General features: G+C 35.1%; 1 protein-coding gene across 2 annotated transcripts in view; it reads left to right on the forward strand.

The window, feature by feature from the left end:
• Positions 1 to 24461, forward strand: part of EYS (eyes shut homolog) — a 1666475-nt gene that overhangs the window by 1300624 nt on the left and 341390 nt on the right. For both annotated transcript variants that reach the window (XM_067702876.1, XM_067702877.1), the window contains exon 31: positions 11736 to 11889. In XM_067702876.1, coding sequence (XP_067558977.1) covers positions 11736 to 11889 — 154 coding nt within the window. The remainder of the gene's footprint in view (positions 1 to 11735; positions 11890 to 24461) is intronic.

The raw sequence follows: 24461 nt of genomic DNA on the forward strand, positions 1-24461 counted from the left end.
AACACACCACCAGACATGGTCCTGCCCACCAGAAAGACAAGATCCAGCCTCATCCACCCGAACACAGGCACTCATCCCCTCCACGAGGAAGCCTACACAACCCACTGAACCAACTTTAGCCACTGGGAAAAGACACCAAAAACAATGGGAAATACGAACCTGCAGCCTGCAAAAAGGAGACCCCAAACACTGTAAGATAAGAAAATGAGAAGACAGAAAATCAACAGCAGATGAAGGAGCAAGATTAAAACCCACCAGACCTAACAAATGAAGAGGAAATAGGCAGTCTACCTGAAGAAGAATTCTGAAGAATGAGAGAAAAGGTGATCCAAAATCTTGGAAAAAGTATAGAGAAAATGCAAGAAACATTTAACAAGGACCTAAAGAGGAAACAAGCAATGGTGAATAACACAGTAAATGAAATTAAAAATACTCTAGAAAGGATCAACAGCAGAATAACTGAGGAAGAAGAATGGATAAGTGACCTGGAAGATAAAATAGAGGAAATAACTACTGCAGAGCAGAATAAAGGAAAAAGAATAAAAAGAACTGAGGACAGTCTCAGAGACCTCTGGGACAACATTACATGCACCAACATTCAAATCATAGGAGTCCCAGAAGAAGAAGAGAAAAAGAAAGGGACTGAGAAAATATTTGAACAGATTAGAGTAGAAAACTTCACTAATATGGGAAAGGAAATAGTTAGTCAAGTCTAGGAAGCACAGAGAGTCCCATAAGTCCAAGGAGGAACACGCCAACACACATATTAATCAAACTATCAAAAATTAAATACAAAGAAAACATATTAAAAGTAGCAAGGGAAAAACAAAAAATAACACACAACGGAATCCCCATAAGGTTAACAGCTGATCTTTCAGCAGAAACTCTGCAAGCCAGAAAGGACTGGCAGGGCATATTTAAAGTGATGAAGGAGAAAAACCTATAACCATGATTACTCTACCCAGCAAGGATCTCATTCGGATTTGATGGAGAAATTAAAATCTTTACAGACAAGCAAAAGCTGAGAGAGTTCAGCACCACCAAACCAGCTTTACAACAAGTGCTAAAGGAACTTCTCTAGGCAAGAAACACAAGAGAAGGAAAAGACCTACAATGACAAACCCAAAATAATTAAGAAAATGGGAATAGGAACATACATATTGATAATTACCTTAAATGTAAATGGACTAAATGCTCCTACCAAAAGACACAGACTGGATGAATGGATACAAAAACAGGACCCATATATATGCTGCCTACAAGAGACCCACTTCAGACCTAGGGACACATACAGACTGAAAGTGAGGGGATGGAAAAAGATACTCCATGCAAATGGAAATGAAAAAAACGGTGGAGTAGCAATTGTAATATCAGACAAAATAGACTTTAAAATAAAGACTATTACAAGGGACAAAGAAGGACACTGCATAATAATCAAGGCATCGAACCAAGAAGAAGATATAACAATTGTAAATATTTATGCACCCAACATAGGAGCACCTCAATACATAAGGCAAATACTAACAGCAATAAAAGGGGAAATCGACAGTAACACATTCATAGTAGGGGCTTCAACACCCCACTTTCACCAATGGACAAATCATCCAAAATGAAAATAAATAAGGAAACACAAGCTTTAAATGATACATTAAATAAGATGGACTTAATTGATATTTATAGGACATTCCATCCAAAAACAACAGAATACACATTTTTCTCAAGTGCTCATAGAACATTTTCCAGGATAGATCATATATTGGGTCACAAATCAAGCCTTGGTAAATTTAAGAAAATTGAAATTGTATCAAGTATCTTTTCCGACCACAACACTATGAGATGAGATATCAACTACAGGAAAAGATCTGTAAAAAATACAAACACATGGAGGCTAAACAATACACTAATTAATAACAAAGTGATCACTGAAGAAATCAAAAAATCCCTAGAAACGAATGACAATGAAGACACAATGACCCAAAACCTATGGGATGCAGGAAAAGCAGTTCTAAGGGGGAAGTTTATAACAATAAAATCCTACCTTAAGAAACAGGAAACATCTCAAATAAACAACCTAACCTTGCACCTAAAGCAACTAGAGAAAGAAGAACAAAAAACCTCCAAAGTTAGCAGAAGGAAAGAAATCATAAAGATCAGAGCAGAAATAAATGAAAAGGAAATGAAAGAAATGATAGCAAAGATCAAAACAACTAAAAGCTGGTTCTTTGAGAAGATAAACAAAATTGATAAACCATGAGCCAGACTCATCAAGACAAAAAGAGAGAAGACACAAATCAATAGAATTAGAAATGAAAAAGGAGAAGTAACAACTAACACTGCAGAAATACAAAAGATCATGAGAGATACTACAAACAACTCTATGCCAATAAAATGGACAACCGGGAAGAAATAGTCAAATTCTTAGAAATATACAACCTGGCAAGACTGAATCAGGAAGAAATAGAAAATATGAACAGACCAATCATAAGCACTGAAATTGAAACTGTGATTAAAAATCTTCCAACAAACAAAAGCCCAGGACCAGATGGCTTCACAGGTGAATTTTATCAAATAATTAGAGAAGCAATAACACCTATCTTTTTCAAACTCTTCCAAAATATAGCAGAGGGAGCAACACTCCCAAACTCATTCTACGAGGCCACCATCACCCTGATACCAAAACCAGACAAGGATGTCACAAAGAAAGAAAACTACAGGCCAATATCACTGATGAACATAGATGCAAAAATCCTCAACAAAATACTAGCAGACAGAATCCAAGAGCACATTAAAAGGATCATACACCATGATGAAATAGGGTTTATTCCAGATGCAAGGATTCTTCAAAATACACAAATCAATCAATGTTATACACCATATTAACAAGTTGAAGGAGAAAAAAAACATATGATCATCTTAATAGATGCAGAGAAAGCTTTTGAAAAAATAGAACACCCATTTATGAAAAAAACCCTCCATAAAGTAGGGATAGAGGGAACTTTCATCAATATAATAAAGGCCATATATGACAAACCCACAGCCAACATCATCCTCAATAGTGAAAATCTGAAACCACTTCCACTAAGATCAGGAACAAGACAAGGTTACCCACTCTCACCACTCTCATTCAACATAGTTTTGGAAGTTTTAGCCACAGCAATCAGAGAAGAAAATGAAATAAAAGGAATCCACATCGGAAAAGAAGAAGTAAAACTGTCACTATTTGCAGATGACATGATACTATATATAGAGAATCCTAAAGATGCTAGCAGAAAACTAGTAGAGCTAAGCAATGAATTAGGTAAAGTAGCAGGACACAAAATTAATGCACAGAAGTCTCTCGCATTCTTATACACTAATGATGAAAAATCTGAAAGTGAAATTAACAAAACACTCCCATTTACCATTGCAACAAAAGGAATAAAATATCTATGAATAAACCTACCTAAGGAGACAAAAAAATTGTATGCAGAAAATTATAACACACAGATGAAAGAAATTAAAGATGATACAAATAGATGGAGAGATATACCATGTTCTTGTATTGGAAGAATCAACACTGTGAAAATGACTCTACTTCCCAAAGCAATCTACAGATTCAATGCAATCCCTACCAAACTACCACTGGCATTTTTCACAGAACTAGAACAAGAAATTTCACAATTTGTATGGAAACACAAAAGACTCCGAATAGCCAAAGCAATCTTGAGAACGAAAAACAGAGCTGGAGGAATCAGGCTCCCCGACTTCAGACTATACTAAAAAGCTACAGTAATCAGGACAATATGGTACTGGCACAAAAACAGAAATACAGATCAATGGAACAGAATAGAAATCCCAGGGATAAACTTACCTTATCTTTGATAAAGGAGGCAGGAATGTACAGTGGAGAAAGGAGAGCCTCTTCAATAAGTGGTGCTGGGAAAACTGGACAGCTACATGTAAAAGTATGAGATTAGAACATTCCCTAGCACCATACACAAAAATAAACTCAAAATGGATTAAAGACCTGAATGTAAAGCCAGAAACTATCAAACTCTTAGAGGAAAACATAAGCAGAACACTGTATGACATAAATCACAGCAAGATCCTTTTTGACCCACCTCCTAGAGAAATGGAAATAAAAACAAAAATAAACAAATGGGACCTAATGAAACTTCAAAGCTTTTGCACAGCAAAGGAAACCATAAGCAAGATGAAAAGACAACCCTCAGAATGGGAGAAAATATTTTCAAATGAAGCAACTGACAAAGGATTAATCTCCAAACTTTACAAGCAACTCATGCAGCTCAATAACAAAAAAACAAACAACCCAATCCAAAAATGTGCAGAAGACCTAAACAGACATTTCTCCAAGGTATACAGGTTGCCAAGGTATACAGGTTGCCAACAAACACATGAAAGAATGCTCAACATCATTAATCATTAGAGAAATGAAAATCAAAACTACAATGAGGGCTTCCCTGGTGGCGCAGTGGTTGAGAGTCCGCCTGCCAATGCAGGGACACGGGTTTGTGCCCCAGTCTGGGAAGATCCCACATGCTGTGGAGGGGCTACGCCCATGAGCCATGGCCACTGAGCCTGTGCGTCTGGAGCCTGTGTTCCACAACGGTAGAGGCCACAACAGTGAGAGGTCCGCGTAAAGAAAAAAAAAAAAAAAAAACTACAATGAGATATCATCACACACCGGTCAGAATGGCCATCATCAAAAGATCTAGAAACACTAAGTGCTGGAGAGGGTGTGGAGAAAAGGGAGCACTCTTGCACTGCTGGTGGGAATGTGAATTGTTACAGCCACTATGGAGTACTGTATGGAAGTTCCTTACAAAACTACAAATAGAACTACCATATGACCCAGCAATCTCACTACTGGGCATATACCCTGAGAAAACCATAATTCAAAAAGAGTCATATAGTACCAAAATATTCATTGCAGCTCTATTTACAATAGCCAGGACATGGAAGCAACCTAAGTGTCCATCATCAGATGAATGGATAAAGAAGATGTGGCACATATATGCAACGGAATAGTACTCAACCATAAAAAGAAGTGAAACTGAGTTATTTGTAGTGAGGTGGATGGACCTAGAGTCTGTCATACAGAGTGAAGTAAGTCAGAAAGAGAAAGACAAATACCATATGCTAACACATATATATGGAATCTAAGAAAAAAAAACAAAAATGTCATGAAGAACCTAGGGGTAAGATGGGAATAAAGACAGAGACCTACTAGAGAATGGACTTGAGGATATGGGGAGGGAGAAGGGTAAGCTGTGACAAAGTGAGAGAGTGGCATGGACATATATATACTACCAAACGTAAAATAGATAGCTAGTGGGAAGCGACCGCATAGCACAGGTAGATCAGCTCGGTGCTTTGTGACCACCTAGAGGGATGGGATAGGGAGAGTGGAAGGGAGGGAGATGCAAGAGGGAATAGTTATGGGGACATATGTTAAGCAATTATACTCCAATAAAGATGTATATATATATATATATATATATATATATATATATACACACACACATATATATAATCTGTATTCATCACCATCAATTCTATAAAGAATGATGTTGAGTTTTATTTTAACTCAAAATTATGAATCTCTTCTGATCATTTGTTTATAAATGATGTCAGATCAAACTGTCATTCATGTTTCGGACCCCATTCACATATTAGATGAAAAATTTTCTCCTTGGAGTTGATTTTGGTTTTATTTGCTCTAATATAATGTGAATCATTTCTCCTGATATACCTCATAATTTCAAAAACTGAAATTAGCTTGTTTTCCTTTGTTAAAGGATACTTTTCAAAAAGGCATATAAAATGAACATGTCAGAGATTTTATTTAAGCTATTAATTGATGAGGGACTGGTAAGATACTACAACCACTTCAAAGGAGAATACAAGGAGCAAAGTCATACAAAAAGTTTAAGGAATTCTGAAGCAAACTTGCAAAGTGGTGGAAAGCAGTTCTACCTCCGTGTACTAACCAATTGCATTTTACCAGACACAGTATGCATTTCTATAGACAAGAATTATTTGAATTATTATTCATTTTCTCAACTTATAAAGTTGCAAAATAGCTCACAGATAAAGAAAGTTGACAAGAAACAATGGGTGAACTAGATTTTTTTCTTTCCTATTTTAAATTCTTTCAGTCTTTTCTGACCCTTTTCTCTGAACCATTCCTGGAGAGCTGAGTGTTGCTTTTATTCCATTCTCTAGAGCCTGATGCCTGGAGGGAGAGATAACCTAGGTTTTCTGACATTCTTGCTGAGATGTTAAAGAAATATTTACCTGAGGTTCAGCAACACCTTTAGTTTCACTCTGGTTTCATTTTCTTTTTTTTTTTTTAAAATTGATGTGAATTCTAATACAGAGATAGTTCAAGTTTATCCAGATCCCTGAGTATCTTCAAGACCCTTTCAGGTTTCCATAACATCAAAATTATTTTTTTACTAAAACTAAGACATTTGCCTTTTCACTGTGTTGACAGTTGCACTCATGATACAAAAGTCAGAGTGGATGAACCTTCTGGCACCTCGGGTCATGGCTGTGGCACCGAATTGTATTCAGTCATTTTGTTCTACTCCGCTATTCACTCAAAGCACAAGCAGACACAAAAATTTTTCTTCATGTTGCAGAAAAACAGATTCACTTTTAAAATTCTCAGTCCTTGTATATACAACTCTTTAATGTTTTTTTCCAAAGGGAAAGTATACATAAAGCAAGTCTGCTACATACTACACACTAAAGTATAAAAACAGACTTGAGGAAATGCATGTGCATTTTTTTAAGTTGCTGGTTGAAGTAGTACTATGAAAACATGACTTGAAAAATGACTAAAAGATAACCTATGGTTATTCAGACTTGCATATTTTACAGATTTTTTCTCAAAAATTAACAAAGCAAACCTGTTATTTCAAGTTAGGCAGCTAACAATATTTGTTCACAAAGATAAAACTCAAGCTTTCTAAGAAAAATTAGAATTTTAGAAAATTTACCTCCTCTGTAATGAGCTTCAGAGCTTCCCAATACTTTCTGATGAGTTCAGTAGTAATATCAATGAATGTGCTTTATTAATATATTATATGATAAAATATGTCAACATTTGAAAGATCTCTTTAACTCAGTGAACCAACATTTTTCAAATAGTCAATGCACAATGTTACAAAATCATGCACAGGTAGAATATCCATTCAAAGTGAAAGAAAGACCAATGGAATTTTAATGTAACAGAGTATGTAAAGGTCATTAATAGAGTTTCAGATTCCACTTTTCAACTAAACTTTAAGGAACTACCATTTGCCCAATTTGTCTGTATTTAGAAAGGCTTCCATTACAACTACATTCTGTGTGAGTCTATAGTTCATATATTTCAACCAAAGTGAACAATTCACAACAGATTGAATACAGAAGTAGATATGAGAATCCAGCTGTCTTTTATTAAGCATTACATTAAATATATTTGCAAAAGAATAGAATAACACTACTCCTCTGATTATTTTTTTTTTTTGGAAAATATAATACTTTTCACAAAATGTTTATTCAGGTAACATGTAATGGATTTTATTATTGTTATTATTATTATTTGTGTGTGTGTGTGTGTGTGGTATGCGGACCTCTCACTGTTGTGGCCTCTCCCGTTGCGGATCACAGGCTCCGGATGTGCAGGCTTAGTGGCCATGGCTCACAGGTCCAGCCGCTCCGCGGCATGTGGGGTCTTCCTGGACCGGGGCACGAACCCGTGTCCCCTGCATCGGCAGGCGGATTCTCAACCACTGCGCCACCAGGGAAGCCCTATTGTTATTTTTAACTAAACTAATTGATAAATATTTGAAAACTTTCTCAATTTTAAATTCTAATACAATAAGTATCAAAAGATGCAAACCATGTAAACAAAAGCTTTTGGGGGTTTCTTGGTAGATTTTAAGTGTGCTAAAGGGTCCTTAGACCTAAAAATTTGAGAACTACTAATTTAATATAATTTCCATTTTAAAATCCATGTACACTATGATTTTGCTCTAATAAAAATAAAAACTTTCTCTCTATATATTCGTCTATCCAGTTATCAGCCTTCGTATCTATGGAAGTGTTTGCCAAATATTAATGCTAGCCATTTTTTTAATTAATTAATTTTTTACTGAATATAGTTGATTTACAATGTTGTGTTACTTTCAGGTATACAGCAAATTGATTCACATATATATATATGTATATATGTATTCTTTTTCAGATTCTTTTCCCTTATACATTATTAAAAATATTGAATATAGTCCCCTGTGCTATACAGTAGGTCCTTGTTATTTATTTTATATATAGTAGTGTTTATATGTTACCCCCAGATTCCTAATTTATACCCCCCCTACCTTTCCCCTTTGGTAACTGAAAGTTTATTTTCTATATCTATGAGTCTGTTTCTGTTTTATAAATTAGTTCATTTGTATCATATTTTTAGACTCCACGTATAAGTGATATCATATTATATTTGTCTTTGTCTGGCTTACTTCACTTAGTATGATAATCTCTAGGTCCATCAATGTGGCTGCTAATGAAATTATTTCATTTTTTATAGCTGAACAATATTCCATTATGTGTGTGTGTGTGTGTGTATATATATATATATATATATATATATATATATATCTCACACCTTTATCCACTCATCTGTTGATGAACTTTTATGTTGCTTCCATGTCTTGGTTATTGTAAATAGTGTTGTGGTGAACATTGGGGCACACATATCTTTTTGAATTATGGCTTTCTCCAGATATATGTCCAGGAATGGGATTGCAGGATCACATCGTAACTCTTTTAGTTTTGTAAGGAAACTCCATACTGTGCTCCATAGTGGCAATACCAATTTACCTTCCCACCAACAGTGTAGGAGGGTTCCCTTTTCTCCACACTCTCTCCAATTGCTGGCCATTCCTGAGGGTTGTAATTTCAGCTTTTAGTGCACTTTCACAGGTATTTTTTATATTGCTTGAGTAAAAAAACAACAGAATCATTATCTTAAATGTATATATTCAGAAAAATAAATAAAAGTAAAGAGTAGAGAATGGGGATATGAAAAATTTAAAAATATATATTCCACAAATATCTGAGAATTCAGTAAATGCATCATGAGAATTATTTGCTTTGATGATTTTGGATTAATTGGAAATCAAAAGAGAAAAAACAAAAATTGACCCTGTATTAATTTCCTATTGCTGCTGCAGCAAATTACCATAAACTTAGTGGTTTAAAACAACAGAAACCAGAAGTATAAAATGTATCTTATACAACTAAAATCAAGTTGTTAGCAGGACTGGTTACTTCCAGAGGAGAAGCTATTCCTTGCCTCTTCCAGCATCTTTCTTGCGGCTGCTGGCATTTCTTGGCTTGTGACTGCATCACTCCAATCTCTGCTTCTATAGTCACATAACTTGTCCTCTTCCACTGTCAAATTTCCCTCTGCCTCTCTCTTAAAAAGACACGTGACTAATTTTATGACCCAACCAGATAATCCAGGATAATCTCCCTATCTCAAGATCTTTAATTTAACCACATCTGCAAAGTCTCCCTTGCCATATAAGGTTAATATTCGCAGGTTCCAACAATTAGGACATGAATATCTTTCAGAGCCATTATTCAACCTACTACACCCCCTTACTTCACATCATACACAAAAGTCAATTCTCAGGAGAGTGTAGCTCTTAAATAAAGATTACTGAAGATAATGTAAGAGAATAACTTTGTGACTTTGAGGCAGGCAAAGATATCTTAAAGATGATACAGAAAGTACTAATCATAACCACAAAGGAAACAACTGGTAAATTTACCCATACTAAAATTAAGAACATATGTTCATCAAAATTGACCCCTAAGGGCTTCCCTGGTGGCGCAGTGGTTGAGAGTCCGCCTGCCGATGCAGGGGACACGGGTTCGTGCCCCGGTCTGGGAAGATCCCACATGCCACGGAGCGTCTGGGCACAAGGGCCATGGCCACTGAGCCTGCGCGTCCGGAGCCTGTGATCCGCAACGGGAGAGGCCACAACAGTGAGAGGCCCGCATACCGCAAATTGACCCCTAAGAGAATGGCCAGACGGTCTACAGGATTGGAGAAGATATTTTCAATATATGTAGTTGACAAAGAGCTTGTTTGTATGCTCTTTTATGTGTATGCATATATATGTATATAAATATTACATATATACATAGATATAACTCTATAATCAATAAGGAAAAAGCAAACAAGCAGACAAAAATAAGAGAAAGACACACAAACCGACACTTCACAAAATAGGATATCAAAATAGCCACTAAACATGAGAGTATACTCAACTTCTCTAATATGAGGAAAACAAAAATTAAAGCCAGAATAATAAAGACAGAATAGTTAAAATCTACAAGGTGATCAAACCAATTAATGGCAAAAAAAAAAAAAAAGGATCAGCTGACATTCATATATTGTTGGTAAGGAGTTAAAACATCATTTCAGAAAACTGGTAGTAGCTACTAAATTAATCATAGTCATATTCTGTGACAGAACAATTTAACTCCTGGTACATACAAAACAGAAATGCATGCACTTCAACACCAAAGACACATACGAGATTGTCATAGCAGCATTATTTATAAAAACCAAAAACAGGGTGGGTGGATTTCCATCTATAGAAGAAAAAATAACTGAATTGTGAATATTCATTTAATAGTATATTATAAAGCAGTAGAAATGTAGGGTGAATGCTATCTCACATACATAATATTGAGCAAAAGCAAATAGATGCTAAAGAACATAGAAGTATGATCCCACTAATATAAAAATGAAAATCAAGCAAAACTATTGCTATTGTTAAACATCAGGATCTCAGCTCCATTTGGTGGAGGGAAGAGGAGAGCACTGATCAATAGGAATTCTGACAATGCAGAAAATTTTCTTTTTCTTAAGTTGGTGGTGTTTGTGTGAGCGGGTTCACTTCGTGAGAATTCACTAAGCTATATGCTTAAAATTTGTGTGATTTTCTGTGTGAGTGATACTTAAATTACGAATGTTAAAAAAGAGAGAAAGCTATGTACCTACAAGGACAGATATCTAAAACTTATTGTTAAGTGAAAAGACAAGTGAGCAAAGCTATTTATTATATTATTTGTTTTAAAAATAAAATTAGGGCTATACAAATATTTGTATGTTTATAAATCATAGTAAAGAATACCTCAAAGGGGGATGAAGGATGGGCTGGCAGAAAGGGGAATGTTTCTCTTGTTTTTCTTTATATATTTCTTTACCATTTCAATTTTTATGAAACATATTAAAATTAAAATATAAATAATTAATAATTATAAATCAAGTTATCAATACTCAGTAGGTGCCAGGCACTTTTCATTTATTATCTTATTTTATTATCACAGTAATTCTAACAATTAGTTGCTCTCATTATCCCATTAGAACCTATTGGGAATCTGAGGTTGAAAATAGTTAAGGTCATAGTTATTAAGAAACAAAGTCAGAAGTTAAAATCTCATGTCAAGTTAATGCTGTTAATACTATGCCATCCTCAGCCTGTGGAAAATAATGTATATTTCTAGTACAGTACTTTTTACATTGAATAATTATCTAATAACACTCCTATCATCTCACTGAATGATTACTCCTTGAGAACTAAGATTGTATTTGTTAAATGAATGATTGTTATTGAATAAAATGTAAATCTACATTAATCGCTAATTTAATGTAATATTTGTTCTTAAAGGTAATGAGAAGAATTTTGGACAACAGTTTCTTCATTTATTTCTTGTGGAAGGAAAGCCCACAGTTAAATATGGATGTGGAAGTTCTCAAAATATCTTGACTCTTTCTGCTAATTACAGCATTAACAGAAATGCATTCATCCCTATAACAATACGGTAAGTACCCCACAGTAGTTCCTTTAACTATAGTGCTGAGCCTTATTTTTTAAATGTTTTTTACATGTGTAATAGCCACCTAAATACAGAAAGAAAGAAAAAAAAAGGTCTCTCTGAAAACTGTTTTCCCAATCTTTCTTTTTTCATTTCAGTGAAATAAACTACAAATTTGATACCATCCAGTATCAATCAAATTGTAGACAAAATGAATCAATTTCTCTGAAAATATCTTGAAGCAAATAAATAGATTAAAGAATTGGGTGGTTCAGTTGAAATTAAGATCCAGTTCAATTGTTCAACAAAATATCTATTGAGTGAAAAGAGCATCACTCTTAGGAAATGGAGAAGGGGAAACATCATTAGCACAGAACAGAAAAAAGAAAATTCAGTAGAAAAAAATCGCATATTAAATGGAAACGTCTTTCTGGAGCATATAAAATTTTGGAAGGCAGTCTTGAAATTAATTCATGCTTCAGAATTAGGAAATTCCAAAAAGAGAAATGGCTAAATATGATGATCACATCCCAAAGGCACTACTGAACAAAATTTACATGTAGCAACCAAGAATATAAAATTGCTCATCAGTATAGCAATGTAGTGATAACGTTCTCCAAAGTTACTCTTCATCAGTTAAAAATAACATTTTGTGTCTGACTTTATGTATTAGATGACATTTGGATAAGTTGGTCTGATCATCTGGAATCCTGGCTAACTTATGAAGGTTATATAAATCGAATAATCTTTCCAAGGGTCTGAATCAATCTGAAAATAAAATCAAAGAAATTGACACCAATCTGAAAATAGAAACTATGTACAGGCAGGAACAGTATTTTACTCATCTTTAATGTACTTAGCAGAGCATCTGACAGATCCTCATAAATGTCTGAATGAATGAAGAAATGAGAGTGTCTGGACTGGGAAATTCAGCTGGTTATGACAAGAAGGCAATGAAATTACCCTAAGGTAATGAAATTGTTATTCATAAATTAGGCTTACCCTTTTGGAACACTGAGTTATGTACAGAAAAAAAGCAAACTTTGAGAGCAATGGACTTAACTCCAATTTCAATCATTTCTCTTACAAAGGCTTGCTGTTGATCACAGAAAAGGAGCCAGATGAGAAGGTGAATAACTTAAAACCAATTTAAAAGGCATTTCTTGATAATCTCATCATTTTAAACAATGTCATCATTTTATACAAACAGTCTATTACATATGAAGTAATTTCTATTTTTGGTCAAACTTTCTTGAAGGACTGATTTCATGTTTTGCCTTTAACTAACGAGGACCTAGTCAGGCAGTCCTCAAACAAACCCCTCAAATCCTTAGGTAGCCTCAAGTTGAAAGCATCCTGAAAAAAATTACTGACACTTTTATTAAAACTGAAAACAAAGGACTTTGGATTGATGTTATCCAAAATTTAGAAAGTGAAATACAGCCGTCTTTACTGATGTAAAAATTTAAATCTGATTTGTCTTCTCAGCAATATCCTACAAGACCTCAGGGTGACAATAGTTTGCATTAAAGGCTGACCCTAGAACTATATTATATATTATACATTATATTATACATTACATATTATATTACTTAAATTATTTAAATTTATATAATTTTAAAACAGTCTATATATTTAAATTTATATAATTTTAAAACATTATATAAATTTAAATAAGTTAGTTAAAATAAATTAACTAAAAATTAATTTTAGAAAAGTTGAGTACCCACCTGCTCTCTCAATATTTCTTAATTTTTGCTTTTCATTTTTCTTTCTGTTTCTTCTGGGGTTTTTTCTCTGTTTTTAATTTTATTTATTCATGTAACAAATGCTTTTTTTTTTTTTGTAGTACTACACTAAGCTCCTGGAATTCAGTGTTAAGCCAAAACAGACAAAATCCTAATTCTTATATAAAGTTTTGTGAGGCAGATTGACAAATAGTCACACTAAGGAGGAAATATCAATAATTAAAATTCAATATGTGTGGGAAATTTTTTAAAAATGGTGCAAGGAAAACAAATTACAAAGTAACCTAGCCTAGGATAAATAGTCAAAGGAAGCTCTCTGAAAAATGGGTAGAGGTGGTGAACTAGGTAAAAACAAATAAGCAGAAACAGTCAAAGCAGTGGTGTAGGAGTTCCAGGCAGTGAAAAAAGTATGAGAAAAGAGCCTTTGGTGGAAAGAGCCACAGTATATTAAGGGATCCAATAGACTAACTGTGTATGGAACAGAGGAGCAGAGGAGGATGACTGAGTACCGGAAGGTGAAGACGGAGGATCCACCAGATGGCAAAAACTGTAGGGCCCTATAACTGTGTTAAAGAGTGATTTAAGGGGGCCACTTAGATGTCTGTTATATGTCCAAATAAGACATATGGTGGCTTGGACTAGGCTGTTGTCATACAGAAATTGACAGATTAAAAAAATAATTAGGGTTGGTGGCCAAGATGGCAGAGTGGGAAAACTCTGAGCTCACCTCCTCCCATGAGCACAGAAAAATTCAACTAGTTACAAAACAACTATTGATCAGAAAGACCAAAAGACTAGCAGAAAAGATCTTCTACAGCTAAAGATTTGAAGCACCACAAGGAAATGGGTAGGAGGTGCTGAGTCACGATATAGTCAACACCCATTCCCATGTGTGGGTGGCCCACAAACAGGAGGATAGTTATAATTGTAGAGATTCTCCTCAAGGAACAAGGGATCTGGGCCCCACATCAGGCTCCCCAGCCCAGGAGTCCTGCACCAGGAAGATGAGCCTTAGGAACATTTAGCTTTGAAGACCAGCAAGGCTTGCATATAAGAGAGCCAGAGAGCTGTGGAAGATTGACTCCATTCTTAAAGGTGCAAACAAAATCTCACACACTCCAAGACCCAGGGCAGAAGAAATGATTTGAGACAAGCCTGGGTCAGACCCACCTGATGATCTTGGAGAGCTTCCTGGAGAGTCAGGAAGAGACTGATTCTCACCCTGGGGACATAGACACTGATGGCAGCCATATTAGGGAGCTTGTTCTATCACAAGGACACTGATGCTGGCAAGTATCATTTTGGAATCCTCTCTCTAGCTTATTAGTGCCAGGACCCAAACTGGCCCACCAGCCTGCTGGCACCAATACTAGGATGCTTCAGGCCAAGGAGCTGGCCTGGCAGGGACACAGACCCACCCACAAACAGACTGGCTGCCTTAGACCTGCTGAGCCTAACCTTTCCAGGACTCAACCCCATGCACCAGCAGGCCAACACCAGCTCTGGGACACCATGGGTCCCTAAGTCATTTGCCCTGGGATCTGACCCTACCCCCCAGGGGGCTGACACAAGCTATGGGACACCCCAAACACCACAGTCAGTCATGTCAGGAACCAGTCTCACATCAGCAAGCTGATACCAGCTCTGAAAGAAGTAACAAACAACACCACAAATATACAAAGGATTATAAGAGAGTACTATGAACAGTTATACACCAAACAAATGGACAGCTTAGAAGAAATGAATAAATTCCCAGAAACAAACAATCTCCCACAGTTGGATCAGGAAGAAATAAAAAATATGAACAGACCAATTACTAGTAATTAAATTTAATCAATAATAAAAAACCTCCCAGAAAACGAGAGTCCAGGACTAGATAGCTTCACAGGTAAATTCTGCCAAACATTTAAAGAAGGTTTAATGTCAATCCTCAACTTCTTCCAAAAAATTGAAGAAGGAAGAATGTTTCCAAGCTCATTATGCAAGGCCAGCATCACTCTGATACCAAAATCAGACAAAGACAACACAAAAAAGAAAATTACAAGCCAATATCACTGATGAAAATAGACGAAAAAGTCCTCAACAAAATATTAGCAAACCAAATTCAACAGTATATTAAAAGGACCATATACCACAATCAAGTGGGATATATCCCAAAGATACAAGAATGGCTCAGTACTTGCCAATTAGTCAATGTGATGCACCACATTAACAAATTGAAGGTAAAAATTATATGATCATCTTAATAAATGAAGAAAAAGTTTTTGACAAAATTATACATCCATTTGTGATAAAACTCTCAACAAGGTAGATATAGAGGGAATATACCTCAATATCATAAAGGCCATATATGGCAAATCCACAGCTAACATTATACTCAATGGTGAAAGCTGAAAATGCTTCCTCTAAGGTCAAGACAAAGACAAGAATGCCCACTCTCACTTTTATTCAACATATTATTGGAAGTTCTAGTCAGAGCAATCAGACAAGAAAACTAAATAAAAGCAATCCATATTAGAAACGAAGAATTAAAACTGTCACTGTTTGCAGATGGCATGACACTATAAATAGAAAATCCTAAAGACACCACCAAAAAAACCAACTAGAATCCATCAGTGAATTAGGTAAATTTGCAGGATACAAAATTAATACACAGAAATCTGTTGCACTTCTATACACTAATAAAAAACTACAGAAAGAGAAATTAAGAAAAAATCACACTTAAACAATCACACCAAAAAGGATAAAATACCTAAAAATAAATCTAACTAAGGAGATAAAAAACTGTACCTGGAAAACTATAAGACACTGATGAAAGAAATTGAAGATGATACAAACAGATGAAAAGATATACTGTGTCCATGGGTTGGCAGAATTAATATTGTTAAAATGACCATACTACCCAAGGCAATCTAAAAGTTCAGTGCATTTCCTATCGAAAAACCAATGGCAGTGTATATAAGTCCATGCCACTCTCTCACTTCATCCCAGCTTACCCTTACCTTTCCCTGTGTCCTCAAGTCCATTCTCTATGTCTGTGTCTTTAATCCTGTCCTGCCCCTAGGTTCTGCAGAACCTTTTTTTTTTTTTTTTTTTTTTTAGATTCCATATATATGTGATAGGGAGGGTGGGAGGGAGACACAAGAGGGAGAAGATATGGGGATATATGTATAGCTGATTTACTTTGTTATAAAGCAGAAATTAACACACCATTATAAAGCAATTATACTCCAATAAAGATGTTTAAAAAAGAAAGATAAGAACTCATTAAATGCATTTAAAAATGGCATTTTCATAGAACTAGAACAAAGAATTCTAAAATGTGTATGGAAACATGAAAGACCCCAAATAGCCAAAAAAACTTGAGAAAAAAAGAACAAAGCTGGAAGTATCATACTCCATGATTTCAAACTTGTAGTAACAAAGCTACTAAAATCAAAACAGTATGGTGTTGGCACCAAAAAACAAACAAAAAACAAACAAACAAAAAATCAATGGAACAGAATACAGAGCCCAGAAATGAACCCAGGCTTACCTGGTTATTTAATCTACAACAAAAGAGACAAAAATATGCAATAAGGAAAAGAATGTCCCTTTAATAAATGGTGTTGGGAAAACTGTACAGCTACAGGCAAAAGAATCAAACTAGACTACTCTTTCACACCATATAGAAAAATATATCCAAAATGGATAAAATGGCTAAAAAAATATAAGCAGTATACTAGTTGACATAGGTCTCAATAATAAGTTTTTTAGGTTATATATCCTCAGGCAAAGGAAACAAAAGCAAAAATAAATAAATGGGACTGCATTAAACTAAAATGCTTTTACACAATGAAGGAAATTATCAACAAAATGAAAAGGCCACCTACTGAATAGGAAAAGATATTTGCAAATGATGTATCCAATAAGGGGTTAATATCCAAAATATACAAAGAACTTATAAAACTCCACATCAAAAAAACAAGCAATCTGATTAAGAAATGGGCAGAGTATCTGAACAGACATTTTTCCAAAGCAGACATACAGGTGGCCAACAATCACATGAAAAGATGATAAACATCAGTAATCATCAGGAATTTGCAAACAAAAACCACAATGAGATATCATCCCACACGTGTCAGAATGGCTATTATCAAAAAGACAACAAATCTTACACACACACACACCCACACACACACACACACACACATACACAAAATGTAATAGTACTCAGCCATAAAAAAAAAGAATGAAATTCTGCCATTTGCAGCAACACACTTGGGCCTACAGGGTATTATGCTAAGTGAAATAAGACAGACAGGGAAAGACAAACACTGTATGATTTCACTTATATGTGGAATCTACAAAACAATACAAATGAGCAAACATAACAAAATCAAATCAGAGTCATAGATACAGAGAACAAACAGTAGGTTGTGAGAAGGAGGAAGGGTGGGGGTAGGATAGAAATAGGTGAGGGAGATTAAGAGGTACAAACTTCAAGTTGCAAAATAAATGACTCATGAGTATGAAATGTACAGTGTGGGGAATATAGTCAATAATTTGTGGTTTCCAGAGGCAAGGTATGGGGGAGGGGAATTGGATGAAGGAAGTCAAAAGGTACAAACTTTCAGTTATAAGATAAATAAATACTAGAGAAGTAATGTACAGCCTGATAAATATGATTAGTACTGCTGTATGTTATATATGAAAGTTGTTAAGAGATTAAATCCTGAGTTCTCATCACAAAGAAAATTTTTTTCTATTTGTTTAATTTTGTATCTATACAGGATGATGAATGTTCACTAAACTTACTGAGATAATCATTTCAGGTTGTATGTAAGTCAAATCATTATGCTGTACACCTTAAACTCATACAGTGCTGTGTGTCAATTAGATTTCAATGAACCTGAAAAAAAAAAAACCTAATTAGGAGTAAAATTGACTGATTAATACCAGAAGTGAAAGGAGAGGTACCAAAAATGAATACTCATCTTCTGATGTGCAACTAGATAGATTTTAGCAAACAATGCAAGGAAAACATTTTTCATAGAGAAGATTGCGAATGAGTTCAGGCTTGAGCATTGATGAGATTAGGTGCCTTTGGTACATCAAAGTGGAGTTTTCAAGTTGAATCTACGGATGTAACACTCAGAGGAGAGGTCTGGATGGGAAATATAATTTATGAGTCATCAGCGTGCAGGTGGTAATTGAAACCATGAGTGTGGATGAGCGTATAGTGTGAGTTGAAAAAACTGCCTGGTACTGAGTGTCGAGGAGCTAACATTCGATGACTGAGTAGAGGAATATGACATTATAAAAAGTATGAGAAGGAGTAACCAGAGGAATAGGAGGCAAACAAAAGGAGCGGGGTCAGGGAGAGCAGAGGAAAAGTTTATCAACTGCTCTGATAGTCCACTGGATGGTCCACATGATTCTATGCCCTGAAGGTATCATTCCAGGAGGACAGAGTAAGAAGCCAGATTAGAGGAAATTGAAATAACCAGTGTAAACAACTTTCAAGAATTTTACTGTGAAATGTAAAAAGAGGTAAGGTGAGATCTAGGGAGAGGTGAGGAGTCAAGAGGAAAAAACTGTAAGATGAAAGATACTTGAGCATGTTTAATTGTCGATTGGAATTATTAGTTGAGTGGAAGGTGTTAATACATAGAAAAATAAATAATTGAGAACAGCAAGTGCCTTAGAAGTTTGGATCCAGGAGATACAATACACATGAGTAAAGATTCCTGGCAGAGGGGAGAGAAAATGGAAAAAGACTTAGGCATTGAGGCTTCTGATTTCCATCTTCCCGTAAATCTTTTAGCCTGTGACTGCCTTGCTTTACCTCCATTTATCTAGTTGTAGTTGTTCATGTCTCCTTCTCACTGTCTTGCATGCTCCACTCATCTCTCCATCCTTAACCAGGCATAATTTGGAATTAAAACTTTAAATTCTCACTAACAGAACTCTTTCTATGCAAAATCAGAACAGACATCTCCCTAAAAAGCATGGGAATTAGGTTCCTTTTTCATAATATGAATGTTGATGGAATTTTTATTCCATATTTAAGGGTTCTTGGCAATAAAACACCATAGCATAATTGATAAGAACTTATTTTCAAAACTTAGGAATGAGCTCTAAAGTAAACATGTAAAAGATGGCTTTGATTTTTATTTTGTTATGTCAGTACTTCCTCCTACTAAATCTGCATTATAGGAGGTGAAAGGAGATGGCAGGGTAGAACAAACTTGAATAAGCCACTTGTAGTGATTGAAGTCAATTCAGTATCAAGATAGAAGTTCTTCTTAAATGAAATGGAGCAGAGATCACAGTTCTAGAGATACATTGTAATTCATACTCATGCACAGTTTTTCTTTCATTTCAAAAAATTTTGAAAGGGATCACATAGAGAGAATATTGGTTTTCACAGAGGTTATTCTCCATTGGGGAAGTTCAGAAAAATTGTCTTATTATATATATTTTTTCTAAAATTTCTGAAGTTTAAATTTTTCTAGTACCTTTTGTGTCTGTCATATACAAAAGCTAACGCATTATTCATTACTTTTTTTTCCCCTAAAGAACCCCCATGTCCTTTCCTCTAGGGAATTTACTGTGTTATCTGCATGTTTTAAAGCCACTACCTTCCTTAGTTCCCGCCACCCCAAACGCCAGACAACATTCTCTCAAAGATTTATCCAGAGGTATAAAGTCATCTGTGTATATCTAAGGCACACTCTAATATCTAATAATTCACTTTGGTTAACAAACTTTTAGGGTAGACAAAGCCAAATGGATGTTGGCCAAGAATTGCTTGACTGACAGAACTACACATCCCTGTCAGCCACTTTTTAGTACAGCAGGTCAGTGTAAAGGAATTCATGTTTGGTTTAAGACCAATTGAACAGAGGTTGGAAAAGTTTCTGCAGCTGGATAGCAATAACCTCAGTACTTGCGAAAATTCTAACAAACAACAAGTAAAACCGTTGCAAGCATTTTCATCACATTACTTTCCTAGATATTTGGTACAGAAAACAAAGTAAATTAATAAAAACTGCTGATGAGTTTTATAAATAGACTGATTTTTACCTCTTGTTTGATCTTATTAATTTCTATGAGATAAAAACCTCATACAGATAAATGTATATCTGTGTGTGTGTGTGTGTGTGTGTGTGTGTGTATCTGGGCAAATTACTTTTTATTTATTTTATTAGCTCATTTCTCACAGTTGTTTGATAAAGAAAGTGGATAAAAAATTTATTATAATGCAAAACCAACATTAACCTCAAAAGAATGGGAGGTAAAAATGATTCTGAGTAGGATTGATTTCAGCTATATCAAATGAAGAGATTTACTAGCACATAATTATGAAAAATAAGAAAGGAACAAACAACAACTTCTCACAATACAGGTATTTAATCATCAAAGGCCTTTCAGACAACTTTGCTCAAAATCAGACTGCAGTGCTTTGCCATTTTCCCACATAAATGTTCTGTATTATAACTCAGCTGGTATTGACCTCTAACTCTATAGAGAATGAGCAGAGGACCACCCAAGTTCATGTAAGAGGAAAGAATATTCATAATGTATTGTCAGCTATAATTTTGAGAATAACTCAAAATGTCCTTTATGTTTCTGATTTTCTAAAACATGCAAAACTTTTTCACATGTTTCTGATAGTTAATATTATACAAACTAAGGATTGCATGTCTTTAGTCTTAGAGCCAAGAAACTATGAAATAGTGAGGGCCTTCACTTCTGGAAACAGATGGTGACTTTTGAACTGTGCTAAATCTATAAGATATTAGATTTATTGATAAACATTGCCATGTCTATATGGAAAGTTTGGTAAGCTTTTTATCTTAAAAAGGTCAAACTTCATCACTTAAATATTAATTTCTTTATCTTTTCTATCAACTCCTCCGTATGGTATTTCTTAGAGGAAATATAGGAAAACTGGAGCTTAATATGGGAAAAACACCATAATACTTTATTATTATATTACATTAAGTACATGAATACATAAACTTGAACTTTGCTCTTGCTCTTTTATCCATACATAACACAGTAATCATACATAATATGTCCGTCCATACATAACATACATCAATACAAGCTGGACAGCAAGTTATAATGCAATTTATTTGCATTTAATTGTGAACATCGACTGTAAAATGAAAATTTCTTCCATTAAGTAAGTTTAAGAAAATCTTTAAAGAATGTATGTGAGTCTAGGAGTTGCTGAAAGAGGATTAAGATTATTGCATAGACTCTTATGTTAACATTCGCATGTATCTTGAGAAACAAGGATTTTAAGTACTAGTTTGGCCCTTGGTGATGCAAAAAGAGAGCTTTCTAAGCAAAGATATCATAATTTGAATGTAAGCCTGAGTCTTCACAGTATGTTCACTGAATATGTCAGTAGATTTGACTAGTCTATGTAAATTTAGTTTAATATAAAAAATTTCAAGTGATTGTTTGACTATGTAATCAGGTTTATTCTTCTTAATTGTGCAATTCAGTTCAAATTATCCAAATGAAATGGCTGTAGCAAAGTTACAACAGTGGAGACTCAGGCCCACAACTCCTCATCTTTGGTGTGTCAAGATACCAAGACAGACCAGGGAACTGGTTGACCCTCGAGTCCTGATAGCAGCGCAAAAGCTCCACTGAGGAGGAATGGAGATTCAGTTGGCAAGTACATCTATAGCACGGAGTAGGAAATGAACTGAATTTTGAAGAAAGATTAGGAATTTACCAGGGAGCCAGCAGATGGAAAAGGATCAGCAATGACATCACAGTGTAGAGTAACACCATCGCTCATGTGGAAATTGTATGGAGATGAGGTATAATGAGGACATAAAGTTCAAGGTGCCAGGATGTTTACCTCTTCAGCAAATTGTAATCAAACATCGTAATTTCCAATGCAGATAATCACAATAAATTAAAAATAAAACGCAGGAAATTCTTTTGAGGATTAGCAGTGTACACTGAGGGAAGGCTTCACATTCTCTTCATCCTTTACTGTCAGTGGTAGATTTCTCCGACTGTCAGAAAGGGTTACTGAAGAAGTTTGAATTACTCTTGTGTGGTGGCAGAGTGTACAGCAAAATAGACTTCAAGCCCTAAAAGCCTTCCGCCTGTGTAATTCTAAAATGTGTCTTCTATATCATCGTTAGTACAAGATTATATAAGAAAGTAAGAGAAAGGAAATGAAGACTTAGGGACAAACTGAATTTAGGCAGAAAAGCAATAATTAATAGTGTAAGAAAACACTTAGGGCAGTTGAATAAAGGGATTTAACATGTTGAAAACAAGATTCATGAGGAAATGTTGAGGGATTGTTTGTCATTAAGTGAAGGAGCTGTGATTAAAGATATGGATTCATACTGCACCTGTTTTCCAACCAACATCTGTGGACCCCACACTCTAATTGGCACCTATCATTCGTGGTTAAGAGAGTATTTGATTACTGCCTTAAAACAACCACCAGGAAACATATTTTACCTTGAAAATTCTTTAAAACCTATTCGTAGTGGTAGGACTCAATCTTTAACAACATATTTATCTTAATTAACTTCTTTAAAATAATTCTCACAGAGTAGACTAAAAATATAGACAATCTTATTTATTTTAAAAAATGGCCAGCCACATAGCTCCCTAATGAAGCTAAAGAAAACTACACCAGCTTCCTCCTCAACAAATTGCCCAGGACTTCATCAACACACTGAATAAAAGAAGATATATGTTGAGATAAAATGTTTCACAACTTAAAACCTGTGAACTCTGTTCCACTGAACACAGACTCATTTAAGTTTGTGTTACTTTAAGATTTTTGAAGAGATTTACTGAAAGTTTTAAATGGAAAGCTGGTTTCATAGCTAGGCACTGGTACTGGAGCCAAAGTGTTTCAAATCTATAAATATAGCACAATAACTCATTATTTCTTCAGATAATTTATTCTAGTGCCATCATGAGACAGTAAATTCCTGTTTTACGGTATTTGATACCAAATTCCATCCTGGACCCTCCTACTTTTTTTTTAACACCTTTATTGCAGTATACTTGCTTTACAATTGTGTGTTATTTTCTGCTTTATAATAAAGTGAATCAGTTATACATATACATATATCCCCATATCTCTTCCCTCTTACATTTCCCTCCCTCCCACCCATCTAGGTGGTCAGAAAGCACCGAGCTGACCTCCCTGTGCTATGCGGCTGCTTCCCACTAGCTATCTATTTTACGTTTGGTAGTGTATATATATCTATGCCACTCTCTCACTTTGTCACAGCTTACCCTTCCCCCTCCCCATATCCTCAAGTCCATTCTCTAGTAGGTCTCTTTATTCCCATCTTGCCCCTAGGTTCTTCATGACCTTTTTTTTTCTTTCTTTCCTTAGATTCCATATATATGTGTTAGCATACGGTACTTGTTTTTCTCTTTCTGACTTACTTCACTCTGTATGACAGACTCTAAGTCCATCCACCTCACTACAAATAACTCAGTTTCCATTCTACTTATCGCTGAGCAATATTCCATTGTATATATGTGCCACATCTTCTTTGTCCATTCATCTGTCCGTGGACACATAGGTTGTTTCCATGTCCTGGTTATTGTAAATAGTGCTGGAATGAACAATGTGGTACATGACTCTTTTTGAATTATGGTTTTCTCAGGATATATGTCCAATACTGGGATTGCTGGGTCGTATGGTAGTTCTATTTGTAGTTTTTTAAGGAAACTCCATACTGTTCTCCATAGTGGCTGTATCAATTTACATTCCCACCAACAGTGCGACAGGATCCCCTTTTCTCCACACCCTCTCCAGCATTTATTATTGGTAGATTC

The sequence above is a fragment of the Pseudorca crassidens genome, chromosome 13 (assembly GCF_039906515.1).
Source record: "Pseudorca crassidens isolate mPseCra1 chromosome 13, mPseCra1.hap1, whole genome shotgun sequence".
NCBI classification, from domain to species: domain Eukaryota; kingdom Metazoa; phylum Chordata; class Mammalia; order Artiodactyla; family Delphinidae; genus Pseudorca; species Pseudorca crassidens.